A 22,756-nucleotide genomic window follows, 5' to 3' on the forward strand; every position below is an offset into this window, starting at 1 on the left:
GCACCTCTGGAAGGGGTTAGTTCACCAGAGTGCTCACAGTAATTAATTCCAGAATTTGGAAATTATAGTTTAGAAATTACATGGCTGTTACAGTCTGAACATCTAAGTGAAGATTTAGTTACAGGGGACTCAAATGATCTAGGATAGGTTTACACCTGCGGTTGGAGGGGAGGTAAAAATACATGGCTGAGACAATGTAAAAGCAGTGGATGGTGGTGTACATAGGTTTGATTGCAATTATCCCCATTTACCTGAATGAAGCTGCTCCGCAACCACTCTGCAACCATGTGCAATGCATGTGGATGCAGTACGATGGTAGTTTGTTTTAGGGGTGAAAACAGGTGGTGAGGAGGAGACTAAGTACCTCCTCAGTACCTGTCAAATGCTCTCTGAAAAGTGTTCTACTGTGGATTGTTCTTCAGAAGGCAAAGCTCATGTAAACAATTCCCTAGAGCAGGGGTGACAAACTGGCGGCCCTTCAGCTGTTGCGAAACTACAAGTCCTATCATGCTTCTGCCTTTGGGAGTCATGCTTGTAACTGTCAATCTTGCAATGCCTCATGGGACTTGTAGTTTGGCAACAGCTGGAGGGCCGCCAGTTTGAAACTCATGCCCTAGAGCAGGGGTGGGCAACTGTGGCCCTACAGCTGTTGTAGAACTACAAGTCCCATGAGGCATTGCAAAACTGACAGTTACAAGCATGATTCCCAAAGGCAGAGGCATGATGGGACTTGTAGTTCACCAACAGCTGGAAGGCCACAGTTGCCCACCCCTGCCCTAGAGGGTAAATGTCACTCCACATTACTATACTATATAAAAAATAAAGCAACAGAGATGAATGTATAGTGTTTCTTTAACCTCTAAAAGAGGTTATTTGTTGAGGTGTAGTACCCCGATTAATGTATCCTTTGTCTTGAATTCCTCTTGAACTTTGCACTTTCTGACATGTGACTGTGCTTAGATACCCCTGTACCATCCTGCATATCTACAGCTTGAGATCACTGAAGTCATATTCTGCCCACTCCTTCCTTGGATGGCTGCTATTCTCAGATTTGAAGTGAGATGTGGTGATGTCACTTCTTTGCTGTTCGTTGTTCTTTTGAGAGTCTGCTGGAGGGGAAGCTATACTTGAGAACTTTTAGTGCATGCAACTCTATGCTCCTACTTGATCAATTTTGTCGATCAATGCTTTCTCCATCCTTCCTCCTTCTACTTAGCCCCTCAAGTCGTCAAGGCATGAATATTATGTTAGAAAGCAAGACTCTGCTTCTTTACCAAGATGGTCACCTCTACATGGAGAAACAGCATGTATAGCAAGTCAGTCCTGCAGCTGCATGGAGCCAAGAGACAAACACCACTATCTAGTCCCCCCCCCCCCCCCACCACTTGTCTTTTTCAGGCATGGCTTCCACAATATACAGTGGAGCAAAAAAGTATTTAGTCAGCCACCAATTGTGCAAGTTCTCCCACTTAAAAAGATGAGAGAGGCCTGTAATTGGCATCATAGGTAGGCCTCAACTATGAGAGACAAAATGAGAAAAAAAAATCCAGACAATCACATTGGCTGATTTGGAAAGAATTTATTTGTAAATTATGGTGGAAAATAAGTATTTGGTCACCTACAAACAAGCAAGATTTCTGGCTCTCACAGACCTGTACCTTGTTCTTTAAGAGGCTCCTCTGTCCTGCACTCATAACAAGTTCAAACAGGTGCCATTGATACAGGTAATCAGTATAAAAGACACCTGTCCACAACCTCAAACAGTCACACTCCAATCACCACTATGGTAAAGACCAAAGAGCTGTCGAAGGACACCAGAAACAAAATTTTAGACCTGCACCAGGCTGGGAAGACAATCTCCAATAGGCAAGCAGCTTGGTGTGAACAAATCAACTGTGGGAGCAATAATTAGAAAATGGAAGACATACAAGACCACTGATAATCTCCCTCGATCTGGGGCTCCATGCAAGATCTCACCCCATGGGGTCAAAATGATCACAAGAACAGTGAGCAAAAATCCCAGGACCACACGGGGGGACCTAGTGAATGACCTGCAGAGAGCTGGGACCAACGTAACAATGGCTACCATCAGTAACACACTACGCCGCCAGGGACTCAGATCCTGCAGTGCCAGACGTGTCCCCCTGCTTAAGCCAGTACATGTCCGGGCCCATCTGAAGTTTGCTAGAGAGCATTTGGATGATCCAGAAGAGGATTGGGAGAATGTCATATGGTCAGATGAAACCAAAATAGAACTGTTTGGTAGAAACATAACTCGTCGTGTTTGGAGGAGAGAGAATGCGGAGTTGCATCCAAAGAACACCATACCTACTGTGAAGCATGGGGGTGGCAACATCATGCTTTGGGGCTGTTTCTCCGCAAAAGGGACCAGGACAACTGATCCATGTACAGGACAGAATGAATGGGGCCATGTATCGTGAGATTTTGAGTGCAAACCTCCTTCCATCAGCAAGGGCATTGAAGATGAAACGTGGCTGGGTCTTCCAACATGACAATGATCCTAAACATACCGCCCGGGCAACGAAGGAGTGGCTTCTTAAGAAGCATTTCAAGGTCATGGAGTGGCCTAGCCAGTCTCCAGATCTTAACCCCATAGAAAACCTTTGGAGGGAGTTGAAAGTCCGTGTTGCCCAGTGACAGCCCCAAAACATCACTGCTCTAGAGGAGATCTGCATGGAGGAATGGGCCAACATACCAGCAACAGTGTGTGCCAACCTTGTGAAGACTTACAGGAAACGTTTGACGTCTGTCATTGCCAACAAAGGATATATAACAAAGTATTGAGATGAACTTTCGATATTGACCAAATACTTATTTTCCACCATAATTTGCAAATAAATTCTTTCCAAATCAGCCAATGTGATTGTCTGGATTTTTTTTTCTAATTTTGTCTCTCATAGTTGAGGTCTACCTATGATGCCAATTACAGGCCTCTCTCATCTTTTTAAGTGGGAGAATTTGCACAATTGGTGGCTGACTAAATACTTTTTTTCCCCACTGCAAGTCTTATTAAATATTCACCATCTATCAGGTAGAGCTCCAGACTTCATGAACTATTCATAACTGTTCTGCTGAATCATGCTCAAAATTTACACTCGGAACTGAATAGGCCATACATACTTTCATTGAGAGAATCTGTAAGCAAACATTGTACACCTTTCATTTAAAGCACACATGGACTTTCAGTTTAAATCAGCTAAAAAGATTCCACGTGCTTAAAAAAAAGAAAATGTGGTCATTTGTTTTAGAAACTTGCCATAGTCTGAGTAGGGAACCCTGCTCTATGGAGGCATATTGTAGAAAAGGATCCTTGCTGTCTGTGTGGAAGCAGTGGTCTTTCTGCAGAGGTCAAACAAGCCCCCTGCCTTCTTTAGAGCTAGAGTTCTTCATGCAGCAGCATGAACTTTGCATATTACAGATCTATAGGCCTGACTTAGCACATGGTGTGCTGGACCTCTGCAGAGGGACTACTGATTCCACTCAAGAGGCAGGGTCCTTCTCTGCAGTATGCAATTGGGGAACAGGCTTTTTCTTCTCAAGCTGTGACTGCTTTCTAAATAAAACAAACTGTATGACTGTGTACACCTATTCTTCTGAGGCATCTGGAATACATTGTCAGAGTTAAACTGAAACTTTGGGTTTTAAGTGTCTGTTACCAAATCTTTCCAACACAGGCTCTGAGGCCAAAAGGACAAGAATTATCATTACATATTAAATGTTACTGACCGTGTTTTGTTTCTCTGTATGTTCATATACAAGTCTCACTGTGAACACTTTAAAGGAGCTAGAGGTTTTTTTTGGTAAAAGAGGCATGCAAACTTTCTTCTGTAAAAAAACACTTGGCCCCATGCTTCTTGTCTCTTGTTTTTACCTATGTACACTGGACGGCACAGTGGTTTTGCAGTGTAAATTCTGGCTTTAGCCTCTGCATCCTGGGGATGATGTAACTACTGGACCATGGACTTGCTTCCGATGGAGAGTGGCAAATCGAGAGGTAAGTGTGCCATAATGAGCTAGTATGTACAGCACCAACCCCATGCAGGACTTAGTTCCACTTTATAGTCAACCTGTCAGTCATTTTAAACATTTAGCCTTACAGAAACTACTTTCCATCAAAAATGGCCAGAATTCATTGCCATCTCCATCGCTCAGTCCAATGACAGTGCATGAATGACCAATAAGGTCACTCTTAGTGGATAAGAGAATAGTAGTTTGGAGGGGTTTAGTGAAATTAGTTTTCTAGAGGCACATAACTGGATTCTAGATAGGAAGTGAAATAGTAGCACCTCATGATTCCTGCTCTTAGGCAAGACTTACTGGTAGTCTGCATTTTTCTTTTTATCTAAAGCCAACTGTGTATACTGTAGGTTGGCATTCTTCTTTTACCTGTAGCGGGCAAGTGTTCTCCAAGTAAGGTAAATTTCCATTTTGACTTAAGGCACAATCACAAAAAATAGTTGAGTTTACCATTCACATCATTGGCTAGTTATGTGTTACATATCCGCAGTACTGTGACAGGTTCATCCAGCGCCCAGGGCTAAGATGCGGAACTGCACCCCCAGGGCTAGGATGTGAAACTGCCCCCCCCCACTCCGTTAATGCTTGCTGTAGGATGGGTTTACTGCCCTGTGTCCATTCTCTGCCCTCTTGCTTTGCTGTGCCCAAGGCAGCTGCCCCTGCTGCCCAAACCTTGTCCCGGCACTGCATATCCAAATCTCATTTAAGAAAAACACATACATAAGTATATAAAATGAGGTGTCTAGTAAATACCTTGAATGGTCTGAATAGTAAGTACAGCTCCCGGGGTTTGATATCTAAAGGTAATCCACTAACAAATAGCGTCCTCACCTAAAAAAGAAAAAAAAAGAAAAGATTAAAAAGGCAGCTACTATACCTGATCATTGTTTAGAACTGGCATTATTGAGGTTTGAGAGAATAAAAATCCAAATGTATACCTAGACTAAACAAAAGATGATACTGTTCAGACAACGAAAAAAACACATTGAAATATATCACAATTTTGCAAATAGAAACTCTGCAATTATCTTGCTGTGTGAAAATGAAATTTGAATTCATGTCTGTTTAATGGGAGTGTGTTTATATAGACTAGTACAGTTTGGTTCTAATCACATCTATTGGCAGTGTTATAAGAGAGATCATGGAGAACTTGCTATCCTGCTTAAAGTCTTAAAAGAATTTTTGAAGTAAATATCTGCGTTGGAAATTGTAGGTAATCAGTTTTCTCCTTCATTTTTTTAGGGAAAATAGGATAGGCTGCAGGAAGAAACAAAGCAGATTCTTCTTTCCAACACTGTCAATCGGGATGTAGTAAGGTAAAAAACATCTGTCCAGCTATAAAATACTTCTGGAAATGGTAAAGTACATGCTTTGCAAAATGGTTTCCTGTAAAATCTACCTTTTCTTACTAGGATACATTGTATCAGAGATATACAAATTTATATCAATAGGCAAGAAAAAGCATGTCAAAATTTCACAAAGATAAAATAATTTTTTATGAACGGTTTGCATCTTCCCAGATTAATGTAAAGCAAAACTGGTACATACTAAATAGAGTAGACAAAAAAAAAGCTAAATTAGCAAATCAGAAGAATAAAATACATACCTTCTTTAGTTTCTGAGCTCCTTAAAAGTAGACACACAGGAGTTAAAAAGTAAATACAGTAGACAGTTCACTTTGAAAGAGAAGTTGCACCTTGCAAGGGAATTTTCTCTGGAATGAGGTGAAGCTCTACTGACTTACATCCTCCACTCATGTGCAAGCAAAAATGCATTTTTAAAAAATTTTCTGGTACTCCTTGCAAAATGAACGTTCACCGCATACACTAAGCTTTGGGGAAAATTCCCTTGCAAATTTCAACTTCCATTACAAAGTGAACAGCCTATTTGCCTTTAGTAAAATCAGCCCCAAGTTCTTTTTGGTTTGCAGGGTGAAGGCATTTTATATGGCTTAAACAATATAAAGCGGGGGTCAGCAGCCCCTAGATCGCAATATACCAGTTGGTGACTGGTAGACTGCAGTCTAGGCTTGCTGACCCGTCATCCCAGAGCATTAATCAGAGTGCAATGCAGAGGGACTACTTGTAATGCTGGAGCTGTAGTAGGGAGCAAGAGCCGCATAAGCCAGTGTCTCCTCTGTAGTGCTGGCTCTTGTCCCATGCGGAGTGATACCAACTGCACTCCACCTCTTATCCCAGCTAGTGGTCTCCAGAGTGGTGCCAGCAGCATCAAAGAAGATATCTTCAGGTCAGTGAGAAGCAATACACCTGGCATAAAAGTAGCTGAATGCAACTAAGGGCTCATTCACAAGTGCAGCAGGCTTTGCTGCTCATCTGAAAAGCGATCTGAGTGTGTTTGACAGGTGGTGAGGAGGCGATATGTTGCCTCCAAATGTCTTGCTTGCCCCTCAGTAAATATGTCACTGTCTCCACCTCTTTCAAGTTGCTTACCCCTGATATAAAGCATGCTCACAGTCTGGCAGAGAAAAGGTAAACCTGATGACGTTGAACAGTGAATACACATTACAGATGAGCACATCTACCTAAAGTGCTGCAATGCGGCTTGGACACTGGTGTGTTCTCACCATCCTTCCACTGTCACAATCTTTCCCCTTCCTTTTCTATCCCCTTCAGGAAGCAGTAATTGAGATAGTGAGGGAACTGCTGTTTCACTGCAGGTATATGCTGAGTACGTTACAAGACTGAGCTCTAACTCAAACAGCAACTGCGAGTAAAGTACTGTATATCTAAAGCTAAAACTTTTCCCTTTAGTTTTGGATAGGGTAAAGAATGGTTAAAACCCCCTAAAAGTGTCTCCAACAGGAAGTAGGAGAAAATCTCTCCAAAGTAAAGTAAGCAAGATTATAATGAAATGTCAAAAACACCTATTGTTTGTAATGCTATTACAATGCTGATGTTATTGAACCTCAGCCCTTTAAAACCGAACACAATTACACAGGTTCTGTGGCTGATTAAGGTGCTAATTAAACTCACTTGGTGCCTTATCTGCATTAAATCAGCCACAGAACCTGTGTAATTAATATGTGTTTGGTTTCAAAGGGATGAGGTAGCAACCCTATTTAACAGGGGTCTTTGACCCCACAGGCCATAATCGACCCATTACAAGATCTTTTTCTGGCCTACAGCTAGGATCACTGGCAAATCCCAAATGTGCACTGATTAAGGATTGAAGTTACCAGAGGCTGCCTAGTCTCCATTTCTGATTTAACCACTTCAGCTCCGGAAGGTTTTCCCCCATTCCTGACCAGGCCATTTCTTGCTATTCAACACTGCACTAATTCAACTGGTAATTGTGTGGTCATGCAACACTGTACCCAAACAAAAGTTATGTCCTTTTGTTCACACAAATAGAGCTTTCTGGTGGTTTTTGATCACTACTGTGATTGTGATATAAACACAAAAAGACTGAAAAAATCCAAATATGTGTATATTAATTGGTTTGTGTGATAATTATAGGATCTATAAACTATGGAATGTATATTGGAACTTACACAGCTTTACTTTCTGGCTGCCTAATCACATTTCTTATGGTACAGTACAACCCCCCCCCCTCCAAATGACCCCTTTTTGGAAAGTAGAAACCAAGGAATTAGCTTGACCCCTTTTTGCTGAGAGCCATGGTGAGTCCATAAAAGATTTTATTTTTGTCACAATTGTTTTATTTTTTTACACAAAGTTGTCTCTTGACTAATATATTGCTCATACATGCTATGGATATATGTGGAATAACACCCCAAAACACATTCTGCTACTTACACAAAAAAAAAAAAAAGAAAAGAAAAAATACATTTTCATTTTCTTTGTTCATTTCCAAAAACTTGTGGCAACAAACGAGATCTGCAGACTACTCACCATGCCTCTTTTCAAATACCTTGGAATGTCTACTTTCCAAAAAGGGATCATTTGTTGAGGGGGGGTTGCGTATATTTATATATATATAATTTTTTTTTTAAAGCAGAGGCCCTGGAGAATAAAAATGGTTGGTGTTGAAATTTTTTATGTCACACAGTATTTGTGCAGCAATTTTTCAAACGTAAATATCTTAAAATAAAAAAAAAATTTTTTCTAAATGCAGAAAAACACAATATATTGCCCAAATGTTTGATAAAATATAAAAAGATGATGTTATGCCGAGTAAATACAAAACAAAACATGACATACTTCAAAATTGCGCATGCCTGTGCAATGGCGACAAACTACTTAGAATTTTAGTATCCATAAACTATGCCTTAAAAGCCCGTTAAGGAGATTCACCCTCTCTAGTTGCCCTGTTTACCATTATCATTGAAAGTGAGGTACTAGGGTCGTTGGTTCTAATCCCAACCATGGCACCACCTGCCTGGAGTTTGCTTGTTCTCACTTTGCCTGCGTGGGTTTCCTCCAGGTACTCCGGTTTCCTCCCACTAGCCAAAGACATGCTGGTAGGTTAATTGGATCCTGTCTAAATTGACCCTAGTATGTGTATGTATGAATGTAGGTCAGGGACCTTAGATTGTACGCCCCTTGAGGGGTAGGGACTGATGTGAATGTACAATATACATGTAAAGCACTGCATAAATTGATGCCGCTATACAAGTACCTGTAATAAATAAATAAAAATAAAGAGTAAAAAAAAAAAAATCCCAAATCGTGTGTCTCCAGAAAAGTAAGAGATGGGAAATCTTCCAATGGGGACACTAGTTTTGGTGACCTGGGGGTCCCAAATAATTCCCTTAATCTCTTTGGCTATGGGACAGGAAGTGAAATCTCTGCAACAGAACACAGATGGCGAAAAAAAATCTGACAGGGGTTATAACTCTCCCTTGCTCTATCCAAAAAGGAAAAAAAAGTTTGCATATAGTTCTACTTCAATGCATTCTTTGCATTAAGGTAAAAGGCCTTCTAGATGCAGTTCCAACCTCAGCCCACCCCCCTTATACTTACCTCAGCTCCATCTCGCACCAACTGGGTGCATGAGAGCCACGGTTCTCCCAGGTCTCTCTCTTCTCATTGGCTCACACAGCAGTGGGAGTCATTGGCTCCTGCTGCTGCCAATCACAGTCGGTGAGCCAATGAGGAGAGAGTGGGGGGGCAGGGCAGGGCTGAGCTGCACTCTGTGTGTGAATGGACAATGTCTATTCACAAGAGCATGTCTGGGGAGCAAGTCTGTTTGAGTGCCCCCCAAGAGGCACGCTAATAGGGGAACTCAGCTAGGGAAAAGATCCAGGACCGCTTGTGGGGGACTAAAAAAAGAAGAGGATCGGGGCAGCTGTGTGCAAAAAAATTGCACAGAGCAGATAAGTATAACTTTTTTTTTTTAATTCCAACCTTTAGAATCACTTCAAGGTGGGAATCTGATGGGGACCCTGATGTAAGGGGGGACTCTGATGGGGACTCTGATGTAAGAGGGGGATTTTGATGGGGACCCTGATGTAAGAGGGGGATTTTGATGGGGGCCGTGATGTAAGAGGGGGATTTTGATGGGGACCCTGATGTAAGGGGGGATGTCTGATGAGGGCCTTGATGTAAGGGGGTGTACTCTGATGGGGACCCTGATGTAAGAGTGGGTGTCTGATGGGAACCTTGCTGTAAGGGGGAAGGACTTTGATGGATACCCTGATGAAAAGGGAGACACTGATGTAAGGTTGGGGGGGGGGGAATCTGCGACCCTGATGTAAAAAAGGGGGGGGGGATCTGCGACCCTGATGTAAAAAGGGGGGGGGGAATCTGAGGGGAATTTTTTGGGCTTACAGATATTTGTAAAATATATAATTAAGCCCATAAGCATTTACTTAACCTAGCAAGGACACATGATAGCAATTTTAAAAGCAGCAACATTTGCTGACACAGGCTAATGGAATATACATTCATTCATACCAACTGACCCTCCATAGTTTATCTGAAACATACTGTATAAGAGGTGTACAAAGATTTATATTGCGACAGAATAAAGTAACTATCTTCCCTACATTCCACTTCATACATTAATAATATCACTGAATATGAACACAACACTCCCTCTTCTAGCAGATAAGGGTTCATTCAGCTGCAGTGTGGGAGATATGACCTGAAATACTTTTTTTGAGCAGAGAACACAAAAAAGACCCTTTCATGAAGTATGATTAGATTTTCCTACAAGAGAAATATCACTTTAAATAAATAGACGACTTTGTCTGGGAGGTCATGTATGGGTTTCAATAGCTCTACAGGATCAGGTGCATACTTATCTACCATCTACTCCCCCTAAAAACTAACAAAACCCTCCTGCAATGAATGGCATTTTTAAAGAATACAAAACACAACAGACATCTTGGGGAATGTTTCTAAATCTTTAAATCCTTCTGTGTAATGATTAACTTTTATGGCGGCTACTCCTAACTTGAAGATGAAAGGAAAGACTAGGAAGCATATGGAGAGACATGAGTGAATTTGGCAAGGAAACAAACAGTTAGCGATTTAGCACGACGGCAAACTTTTTCTTCTTAAACCTTAAAACCCACTTAAAAATCGAACGGAAGTTCACCTAAAGTAAAATACCTTAAAATAAATTGTGTGGAGTAGGAAAGAACTCTAAAGTAAAGAAAAAAAAAATTTGAGAGTAAAATTTTATCAATTTAAAGCCCAACTCCGGGGAACGTAAAAAAAAGTTTTCCTTACAGTTGGGGCTGTGTTTATACTGCAAGGATTAATTGTTTGTTTAGGTCTTGGGAACTTTATAACCACTTGACCTCCAGAAGGTTTTACCCCCTTCATGATCAGGGTATTTTTTGCTACTCAGCAGTGTGCTACTTTAACTGTCACTTGTGCGGTCATGCAACATTGTACCCAAATAGAACTTTTTTTGTCGTATTTAATCACCACTAGGTTTTTAATTTTTTTCTATATTAACGGAAAAAACATAATATTTTGAAAACAAAAAACTAATTTGACTTAGTTTCTGTTATAATACTTTGCAAACAAATAATCTTTCTTCATAAATTTAGGCCAAAATGTAGTCTCCTATATTTCTTTGGTAAATAAAAACCCAAATAAGAGTGGCCATACATTATACAATTCTCTTATCCAATTGTCTTTTAGCTTTAATAAAATCATATAATAGGAGGTCAAACCTAAACATTTTCAATTTGTATGCTGTCAGGAAGGCCCTTGTACTACATAGTTGAAGGTAAATCTAAAGGAAATTGTATGGCCAGCTTAAGTATATATTACTTAGTCTGTGTGAAAGTTATAACATCTACAAACTATGGAGTAAATATATTTGAAAATTGATCAGTCCTGATGTACCTGATGTAATTAAAATGCCAGGACAGTAAAAATACCCCCGAAATGACCCCTTTATGGAAACTAGACAGGCATGGCGAGTTTTTTTGAAGTTGAAATTTGTCACAATTTTTAGGAAAATGAAGAAATTAAATACATTTGTTTTTTTCACATTTTTTTTACATACCAGTGCAGCACAGTGTCATCATATGACTGCTGTGGCGGTGTTCAGGGATACTGGCTGGTGACTATAATTTTCTATTTAACTTTTTAAACAATTGAAATTTTTTTTTTTTTATAAACCTTTTTTTTTTTTACTATTTTTTTTTTACATACTTTCATCAGAGTAGTTCAGTGTCACCATAGTGACATTCTACCAGTCTGTGGGGGGCTGTGATTACCTGCAGAGAGATTCCGTACATCCCGGTGCAGGCAGTCCCATTCATGTATATTGGGAAACAGAGGCTGCACAAACACAGATGCTTCTCCCAATCTGACATCTACGTGAGGTGCACTGCTCTGAACGCACATTGTGGGTTCAGAGCCATGCACCCGCGCCTGCATGGATGTCGACATGATTAAAAAACTGTAGATCTTTGGCAGGTAATAAAAGTCACATGATATATATTCCAACTGCTTATTTAGCTGTCTGTTTTGCTCTAAGTTTCCATAAAAGAACTTATAAAGCAGCAAGTCAAAAGGCCTAGCTGTACCAATCTAATATTTTTAGGATTAAATCACAGTCACAACTATTACCCTCTCCATGGCTTGTACATATCTGTACTGTATATACTGCAAATAAATCTCATAATATTCAATGAATGCCACAGGATTAAAAAAAAAAAAAAAAAACTCCAATAACTTTTAGGGCAATCATACTATCCAGTTTCACTTTAATTTTCTCTACCAGCCTGTAAGAACAATGAAACCCAGCTGTGCCAAACCCTGTATTCTTATATTTAAATGCATGACTAATTCCATGCCAATATTCAGCTAGTTCTGCCCAGAGGAGTTCAGCCCATATCTATCACATGAAGGCCATCAAGATCAATGTATTAAGCTGTTTTTGATTACAGTTGAAGAAAAAAAGCCCCACTCATTCCAGACAACAAAACCAATTATTTCAATTACATGAATACAGCATGTTTTAAGTTTTTCAATTTATGTTAAAAGGTTAAACTTAGTTTACATGTCCCATAAATGGCCAGCAGCAAAAGCGCGAACACACATCTTTAAAGCCTAAGTGTGGTCAACTTCGTATTCATATTTTATGTAACACCATGAGGGCCATCACACATAACGTAACATATATCATAGGTAAAGATTGGCTCTAAGCAGGAAGAGATACAAAATCAAGCACTGTTAACAGGTTTGATCAGACAGCGACCCAACACAGTGAGTCGATTGATATGTGAGCAGATATGGTCCAACAGATGATGGCATTTAGCAACATAGTATATGGTTTAAAGATGAGAGGTTAGAAAGCCGACAGTTAGATGGTCCACCCTAGCCATGGCCCAGGGCATGGCAAGGAACCAGGCAAAGTCAGTAAAATATGCAGTAAGTTCTAATGAACCAAAAGGAAGGTTAGAAAAATAGTGAGGGAAGAGGGAGGGGTAAGGGGAAAGGGATGGTTATGAGTTTGAACCAGCCATGGTCCCAAAAGCACACCCAAATGACACAGTTGAAGAGTCAGCTAAGGCTCCATGATGGAGGTATCAAAATCAGGTGGTATAAATCTATCAAGCCAAGGTTGCGAAATTTTAGTGTACTGTCTCACCTTGTCCTGGAGTGTTTCCTCAATCTTGGCATGTATCATTTTTTGTAGCAACCACACAAAGTGCCGTCACCTTTAAGGCTTTAGCTATGGTCTGCTTTGTGACATTTGTGATGAAGACATTGGTTCCTGGTCAGCTCAGAGGGCATAAAGTTTAACAGGGCTAATCGTGCATTGAGAGGAATGGACTTGTCAAACTATGATGACAGGATTGAAAAGATAATAATATTAGTAAATCACTCTAAACAAAAATATCCCGTATCAGCACACTTCACCCCTACCCTTAGAGGTGTACAAAATATACAAATAATATGCTCAGTGATAATAATCAATAATGACCCTTATTTCCCAATAGGTGCATATAACTCAAAAAGTCCTAAATCAAATAACCCAAAAGTTTTTGAAAGTCAATGTCCCTCTAAAAAACAAAAAATATCCAAAAATTGTCCACAAAGTGATAATCTCTTCAAAGTCTTGAAAAAGCTGGGTTTACCTCAAACAAAACAAAAATAAAAACCACATAGTGCATTATCCTTATTATATATACAACATATAACTCATCCAGTGATACTTCACCAAAGTGAAACAAAAAGTGTAAACAGCAAACATGTGCCAATACACTATATAAAGTGAAAAGCCGTGTAAGTGAATCACTCTTTAAAGTGCTTAACACACACAAATCACGTCTACTGCAGTAAGGAGTGAATACCCTTACCAATATGTATATCACTTTAGGCCTTAGATAATAATCCCCAAGCAGACTGTATGATGGGATGAATGGTGTTCAGCCAGTATCCTCACTTCCACCTCATACTCCAATGTGGATCCATCCACACTAGTTACTCAGACCAGTTTTCATCATAACCGCCATCCAGATATCGATATATATATACAAAAAATATATAGTATAATACCGCCACACTCTCGGATCACAAACTTTAATGGTGCTGCTTACAATATAAAATCTTTCTTATCGCATGTTTAAAGTATGAAAACCTTAATGCCGTCCGTCTAGGAGAGTCCAAACCGCTACAGACAGTCTCTATTCCACTCTCCAAGATGGCCGTCGCTCAACTTCCGGTTCCTCGTTTGCATCTGACGTCACCTCCCTCTGACGCGTTTCGTCATTGGACGTAATCATAAAGGGTCTTTATGATTACGTCCAATGACGAAACGCGTCAGAGGGAGGTGACGTCCGACGCAAACGAGGAACCGGAAGTTGAGCGACGGCCATCTTGGAGAGTGGAATAGAGACTGTCTGTAGCGGTTTGGACTCTCCTAGACGGACGGCATTAAGGTTTTCATACTTTAAACATGCGATAAGAAAGATTTTATATTGTAAGCAGCACCATTAAAGTTTGTGATCCGAGAGTGTGGCGGTATTATACTATATATTTTTTGTATATATATATCGATATCTGGATGGCGGTTATGATGAAAACTGGTCTGAGTAACTAGTGTGGATGGATCCACATTGGAGTATGAGGTGGAAGTGAGGATACTGGCTGAACACCATTCATCCCATCATACAGTCTGCTTGGGGATTATTATCTAAGGCCTAAAGTGATATACATATTGGTAAGGGTATTCACTCCTTACTGCAGTAGACGTGATTTGTGTGTGTTAAGCACTTTAAAGAGTGATTCACTTACACGGCTTTTCACTTTATATAGTGTATTGGCACATGTTTGCTGTTTACACTTTTTGTTTCACTTTGGTGAAGTATCACTGGATGAGTTATATGTTGTATATATAATAAGGATAATGCACTATGTGGTTTTTATTTTTGTTTTGTTTGAGGTAAACCCAGCTTTTTCAAGACTTTGAAGAGATTATCACTTTGTGGACAATTTTTGGATATTTTTTGTTTTTTAGAGGGACATTGACTTTCAAAAACTTTTGGGTTATTTGATTTAGGACTTTTTGAGTTATATGCACCTATTGGGAAATAAGGGTCATTATTGATTATTATCACTGAGCATAGGATTGAAAAGATGTAATCCCAGTAAGACTGTACTGTAGGACAAAGACCACCATCTTGTCAAAAAATATTTTTAAATAAGCAGTACAAGGGGCATTACTTACAGCCAATGTGATGTGTCCCACGTGGTGCTGGCTACAGCTTTAGTTGAAATTTTCCATTCTCCGATCCTTTACCACCACCATAGCAGTAAGCTTCAGGTGCCGCTGGGGTCAACAGAGCTGAGAGACCTGTCATAGGCACGTAGTAATGATACCTACTAGGCCCGCCCCCCAATTCTTTCATAGAAGCTGTGCAATAGCTTCTATGATTGAAGCCTTTCATTCATCCACCCATCCTCCATTCATACATTGTTATTCATTTATAGAAGATATAGCACAGCTTCTATGAACAGAGGAGGGGAGCAGGAAGGGCGGTGATAGTCAGCACTCTTGATGAGAGCATATGACAGATCCCTCAGCTCTATAAGGCCACACGGCACCGGAAGGGAGGGTGATCAAAGGATGTAAGATTTCAACTAAAGCAGGGTCCAGAAGCAAAAGGGACACATCATTTTCACTGTAAGTAATGGCCCTTGTGCAAATTTGTTTAACCACTTGTTTCCCAAGGCTATTTGGACACATGAAATAAATGTAAAAATCAGCTGTTTTGCTAGGAAATTACTTAGAATCCCCAAACATTATATATTTTTGTTACGCAGAGGCCCATGGTCACATTTGTGCAGTGGTTTTTCAAACTTTTTTTTCCTAAATAGAGACTAATGAATTGTAATCACAAACACAATAATACCCAATTGTTTGGTAAAACAGAAAAGATACGGTTACATTGAGTAAATAGATACCCAACACGTCACGCTTTATAATTAGGCATGCTCATGGAACCTAAATATGTCTTAAGGCAACACTTTAGAAGCCTTTACAGGTTACCAGTTTAGAGTTACACAGGAGGTTTGGTGTTAGAATTATTGCTCTTGCTGTAATGTTTGCGACAATGCCTCACGTGTGATGCGAACATCATTAACATATGCGTGCAGGGCCTATGTATACCGTTACCTTTGTGCACAAACACAGGGATCAGGGTCACTTTTATATTTTTAATTTTATTTACTTTTTTTTTACACTGTCTCTAACAAAATATTTTGATCAATTTTTTTGTTATCACAAGGAATGAACATCCCTTGTGTAAGCATGGGCCGTGACAGATCCTCTTTATGGAGAGATCTAGGATCTATTAGATCCCAGATCTTTCCTTTGGCCTCCAAAGCAGCCAATCAGACACAGATAGGTCAGCACTGGCTGGTAACCAAAAACTGGAACCAATGTGACAAAAAATACTCGACCCTTCCGGGAACGATCCAGTCCCCGATCATCTCTATGGTCAGCTGGTGGGGATCCCCTCCCGCCACCTGTAAAAGCAATCCAGCAGCTAATTAGCCGCAAGGATTGCTTAAAAAAAAAAAAAAAAAAAAAAAAAAAAAAAGGAGCATCGTCGGTCAATAAAATAAAAAAAGATACCAGGGTTATGCGTAAGTGTGGATGCCGCTCCGACCGCTTGTGGCATCCTAGAGTAAGATGGCCTCAGCTGTAACTCCAGCCACGCCCCCACTGATGCATTTCACCCTGTCCATCGGGGCTTGATCAAAGAGCACAACGATCACTCTGTGATCAAGCCCCGGTGGGCAAGGCAAAACGGCTGAGGCAATCTTACTCTAGGATTCCATGAGCGGTGTCCACACTTATGAAGGAGTTTCAAGACTGAACCTGTTTTAGGACACAGCTCCCCCTTTCATGCCGGTGAGGTGATGTTTTCATGCTCCAGCTAGTAGCGGTGACAGCACGCTATGCACACTAGTATACCAGGGTCATAGTTGCAGCTGCAGCCATGGCTCCGCTATAACCTCTGAAACTCAAGCATGTACAGGGACATCCTTCGGCGGCAAGTGGTTAAAACAATTTTTTGATAGGTCAGGATCACATTTTAGCAAACTGACATTTTCTCCAAGACATTTATTTGGCACACATATGTAAGGACATAGAATCAGCAAAAGAACTATGTTACAAGAGGCATAATTAGTGCCATACTTCCAGATTCACAATCAATACCAAGTAATTGCCACAATTATTGCTAGTCATCAAAAATCAGAACCAAAATTTGATCCTGTATCAAATGACTATGTCAATGGGCAAATGCAGCTTGCTTCCTTAGCATTTCACTGGCATTGAGATTAGTTTTAAATGCTTCTGAGATTCATCACAACTCATACTGTACATGTGTATTTAACCAGCATTTGACTTCCTTCTATACTGCATTAACCTTCTTCAAGTTACTTTCCCATTTACTTGTATGGGGAGAGAAGTAGTTTCAATGCAAACAAAATCCCATTGACAAAGTTCCATAGTACTAGCCATCTGAGATATTCCGAACACCTCTGTCTGGGACAAGATCTTTAAGTGGAAGAAGACATAGAACCAAAACAGAGCCAATTAGAATGATATAACCTAATAGGTATCTACATACAGTACCTTGGAATTACCCAAGAATGCTTTGCTGTGGTGATTAAAGTATCTAATGTTGACAGTAACAATGTCTGTTCTAGAGGGATATAGTAACAATGTCTGTTCTAAAGGGATATAAAAAATATCCTTGCTGTTGCAGTATCATTTCATGTATCTGAGCTTTTAGTCAGTTGTTCTTCACACCTTAAATCAAATAACAAAAGAGAAACATCCCAATAGTATTGGCATGGTAGTAATGCAAAGAGGAAAAAGGAACAAATCAATTTTTATAATTGGATAACATTGTTCTATTTCTATTTGTTTAGATATATTAGAGATATATACATATACACACACACAATATATATATATATATATATATATACACACATACATACATACACACACACACACACACATACACACACACAAAGAAAATCCATATTTTCATAATTCGTGGAGAAAATTGAAATGGGCTGTTTCTGATATTCCTAGTATTTTATTCTCATAATCTGTCCAAAATAAGATACCTTCTAATTCTCACACCTATATACCCCTTACGGACCAGAGCAGTTTTTACATTTCTATTTTGGACAAAGTTCGGTGATAACTGTGTCCTTACTTAACATACAAATGTAAATATATATATATTTATATATATATATATTTATATAAATAAATATATATATATGCACGCACACACATGATATAAAAAGTCTACACACCGCTGTTAATTTGTCAGGTTTCTGTGATGTAAAAAAATGAGACAAAAATAATTTCAGAACTTTTTTCACCTTTAATGTGACCTATAAACTGTACAACTCAATTGAAAAACAAACTGAAATCTTTTAGGGGGGGGGAGTAAACACGAAAAAAAATAAAATAATGTGGTTGCATAAGTGTGCACACCCTCTTAGAACTGGGGATGTAGCTGTGTTAAGAATTAAGCAATCACATTCAATATCATGTAAAATAGGAGTCAGTACACACCTGCCATCATTTAAAGTGCCTCTGGTTAACCCCAAATAAAGTTCAGCTGCTCTAGTAGGTCTTTCCTGATATTTTCTTAGTTGCATTCTACAGCAAAAGCCATGGTCCGCAGAAAGCTTCCAAAGCATCAGAGGGATCTCATTGTTAAAAGGTATCAGTCAGGAGAAGGGTACAAAATTTACAAGGCATTAGATATACCATGGAACACAGTGAAGTCATCATCAAGTGGAGAAAATATGGCACAACAGTGACATTACCAAGAACTGGAAGTCCCTCCAAAACTGATGAAAAGGCAAGAAGAAAACTGGTCTTGTAGGCTGCCAAGAGGCCTACAGCTACATTAAATGAGCTGCAGGAATATCTGGCAAGTACTGGCTGTGTGGTACATGTGACAACAATCTCCCATATTCTCCATATGTCTGGGCTATGGGGTAGATTGGCAAGATGGAAATCTCCCAAAAGCATGTGGGACAATGTGTTATGGTCTGATGAAACCATAGTTGAGGTTTTTGGCTATAATTCCAAAAGATATGTTTGGCGCAAAAACAACACTGCACATCACCAAAATAACACCATAACCACAGTGAAACATGGTGGTGGCAGCATCATGCTTTGGGACCGTTTTTCTTCAGCTGGAACTGGGGCCTTAGTCAAGGTAGAGGGAATTATGAACAGTTCCAAATACCAGTCAATATTGGCACAAAACCTTCAGGCTTCTGCTAGAAAGCTGAACGTGAAGAGGAACTTCATCTTTCAGCATGACAACAACCCAAAGCATACAACCAAATCAACAAAGAAATCGCTTCAACAGAAGATTCAAGTTTTGGAATGGCCCAGCCAGAGCCCAGACCTGAATCCGATCAAAAATCTGTGGAGTGATCTGAAGAGGGCTGTGCACAGGAGATGCCCTCGCAATCTGACAGATTTGGAGAGTTTTTGCAAGGAAGAGTGGGCAAATATTGCCAAGTCAAGATGTGCCATGCTGATAGACTCATACCCAAAAAGACTGAGTGCTTCAACAAAGTAATAGTTTAAGGGAGTGCACACTTATGCAACCATATTGTTTTAGTTTTTTATTTTTACTTCCCTTCACCTACAAGATTTCAGTTTGTTGTTCGACTGAGTTGTACAATTTATAGGTTACATTAAAAGGTGGAAAAGGTTCTGAAATGATTTATCTCTCTCATTTTTTTACATCGTAGAAACCTTTAAATGTTAACATTTTAACAGGGGCATGTAGACTTTATATATCCACTGTATATAGTTTTATCCAAGACAAACAAGGCTTTCTTTTAGGTTTAAAAAATAGAAAAAAAAAATCAAACAATAATAGCTAAGAGAATAAGGGAGGAAAGGGTTAATTTGCGCTAAGGGTGAACTAAGGGTTAATTACAGGTTGAAGCCGAACAAAAATCATTCAATCAGCATTCACTATTTTAATCTATATGCTGCTGGTATTAGAAAGTAGATAGGAAGGTATATTATATTTAATTTTAAATTTGTTTAAATTTTTTTCTCAATATTTCTTCAATTGTTTCCTGGTTTATGGCCTAGGCCAAAATGATGTCATACATTCCACGAATCCTCATGGGTATTTTTTTTCCTTTTGCCTGGAGGTGAGGAGGAGTGGCTCTCTCAGCCAAGCACACCCTCTCCCTTGTATGCCAAAGCTAAAGGCAGATGGATTCAAGGAAGTAAATACTACCTTAATCATCTGCCTTTACTCAGGATGGTTGAATTGCTAGGTGGGTGTTTTTCAAAGTGATTTATCCACAAAATAAAGCATGGAGACATGGATGGATGGGTGAGTTTACTTTTAATATTAAAAAAGAATTAAATACCATTTTCAACTTGTGGTGCTCAGATACAGTTTAGTTCCACTTAAAATAAGAGCAAGCTATCATAAATCCTATGTTTTTAATACAAATTGTTCGTGTTTTTTTTTCTTTGCTGGCTAGCTGATGAGTGTGTTTGGAATTTTATTTCCTGGCATGTAAAGATCATATGCATTTTCAGTAAATATTATCCTAATGCTCATTTTGGCAAATATATTGCTACTATTGAGAAATACTGCTGGAGAGTTAAAAGTATTCATACATTTACATCTGTTATCCTTTTTTTTGTTATGCAAAGTTAAAAAAATGCATGTTAATCCTATGCGGCAAGTTGCAATTAGTCATGCATAAACATCCCTGACAAGTAAAACCTCTGACTTATAGACTGGAACAAATATGGAAGCTCTCAGGAATGGAATCTTGTAGAATTGAAAGTACAATGTATATACTTCGGAGACAGTAATGAGAGGGTATGAATGCTCCTTCATAGTAGAACCAGTATGACATGTATTTTCTTTATTGTTCATTTTAGGTTACTGGTACGTACTTAAGTGTAATTTTCCATGAAAATGAAAAAAAAAAATTCCACCAGAATGATGAAATGGTTTACAGATAACATTGATTATACATCTAGAGCAGAAATGTACTCTTATCCTCAGCAAAGAAAAAAATCCTCTCTTTGACAGTTTTATTTCACAGAATCTAATAAAGCCAAATTCTTTATGGAAATATTAGCCTCTCCAAGTGTTCCATCAAGCAGATTGCAAAACCTGACTGAGGACAAGCACAAGCTACTCATATCTCTAGTCAATGACCGAGTACAGAGGTGATTAAACTGAACTTTTCTCATGTTGGTCATTTAAAATTATTGGCTTTCAAAATAGTATTTGAAAGAATGTATAGCATTTGAAATTATCTTTTAGATAAATGAGTAAAAGAACTTAATATAAGTAATGGTATCAATGTGTGTTAATGTACAAAAAAAATATTTCTTGTTATAGTTTGGAATATACAGTATATATATATATATATATATATATATATATATATATATACATACACACAGACAAAAAATGGAAACACTGCATGATTTGCAAGCGTGAAAGTGACAACATGTTTCTCCTTGAAAGTGATGTAACATTCTTTTGCTTCTGCTGTATGATGAGACACCTAGTAAACAGGTAGGAAGCCCTACTTTCTTCATTCACGGGAGGTAAAGGGTTCAAAGGTTAAGCTCTTCATGGGACTGAGATTGAGCTCTGCAATCACTTTTGCAGTAGGAGTTTTCTTATTCTGGGTCACAATCCTGCACAATGTCCTTTTGCGTCTTTCCGTCAGTTGGCCATGTCGACTGCACGTATGCTTATCAGATGACGTTTTCCCAGAAACGATATGTGCCATCATAACCTTTAATACTGTACCTCACAACATGGTAAATAAATTGTCAACTTCAGTTCACAGAGGCACCAACTAAGCAGGCATCAACAATTTGCTCTCCTTAAAGCTCAGTAAACTCTAACATTACTCCATATTACTAGCAGTGCACACAGGGAATGACGAAAGTGAGGTTTCTCACCTGTTAGCTAGGTATCTCATCACACAGCGTACCCCTGAGTTTGTGCATGCGCACGAAACACGTTGGGTGGAGCCTACATTGCTGACATCACGCCATCGAAGGATGGAGCGGTGGCCATTTTGGTATTTGTTTTAACTATACTTCACGTAGAATTTTAGCTGTTTGTGATACAATTTTCAAAATAATAAATACTACATTATATTAGCATTTCTGGCTTCTGTTGCTAAGCTATTTTTCCCAGGACAAGGGACACCCTTTCCAGATGAAGCAGTAGGATTAACCCCCTGGCTGCCTCTTCACCTCCAGATGTGACAGGTTAAAACAGAAGCCTATTAATGCTTACTCTCTGGTGAGTGTACATCCGTCCAAGGTGGTGGATCCCCTTCGTGAATATTTGCACACATGCACTTTGCACTTGGCTACATTGCATTTGATTCATACAAGGACATTCATCGATTACGATTTGCTGATTGTTATTCAATACTATATTGTAAGACGGACATTACTTGATTCACTTTACTGCACTTTTTGCACTGATTGGCACTTTATCTGCTCTATATATACACCTTTAATTACACTAAGTGACCTAACATATTTATCATATTATTTCACCTTTATTAGTAATACGATTGTGCGTTTATAGCGCTGCACTTTTATATATACGTTTGCGTTGGGATTGTTGCCTATACCTTGAGTGCTAGCTGCTACTATATATTTATTCTCATTTAGCGCTCGCCTGCATATTTTGATTATATATACATACACACACACACATATACACTGTATACCTGAGGGGCGTTCAAGC

General features: G+C 39.2%; 1 protein-coding gene across 2 annotated transcripts in view; it reads right to left on the reverse strand.

The window, feature by feature from the left end:
* The window catches only part of RBPMS (RNA binding protein, mRNA processing factor), a 294,262-nt gene that overhangs the window by 151,517 nt on the left and 119,989 nt on the right, over positions 1-22,756 (reverse strand). For both annotated transcript variants that reach the window (XM_089669979.1, XM_089669978.1), the window contains exon 2: positions 4,792-4,869. In XM_089669979.1, the coding sequence (XP_089526105.1) occupies positions 4,792-4,869 (78 nt within the window). The remainder of the gene's footprint in view (positions 1-4,791; positions 4,870-22,756) is intronic.

Source organism: Staurois parvus, unplaced genomic scaffold (genome assembly GCF_062004578.1).
Source record: "Staurois parvus isolate SC_StPar_1 unplaced genomic scaffold, SC_StPar_1.0 ptg000086l, whole genome shotgun sequence".
NCBI classification, from domain to species: domain Eukaryota; kingdom Metazoa; phylum Chordata; class Amphibia; order Anura; family Ranidae; genus Staurois; species Staurois parvus.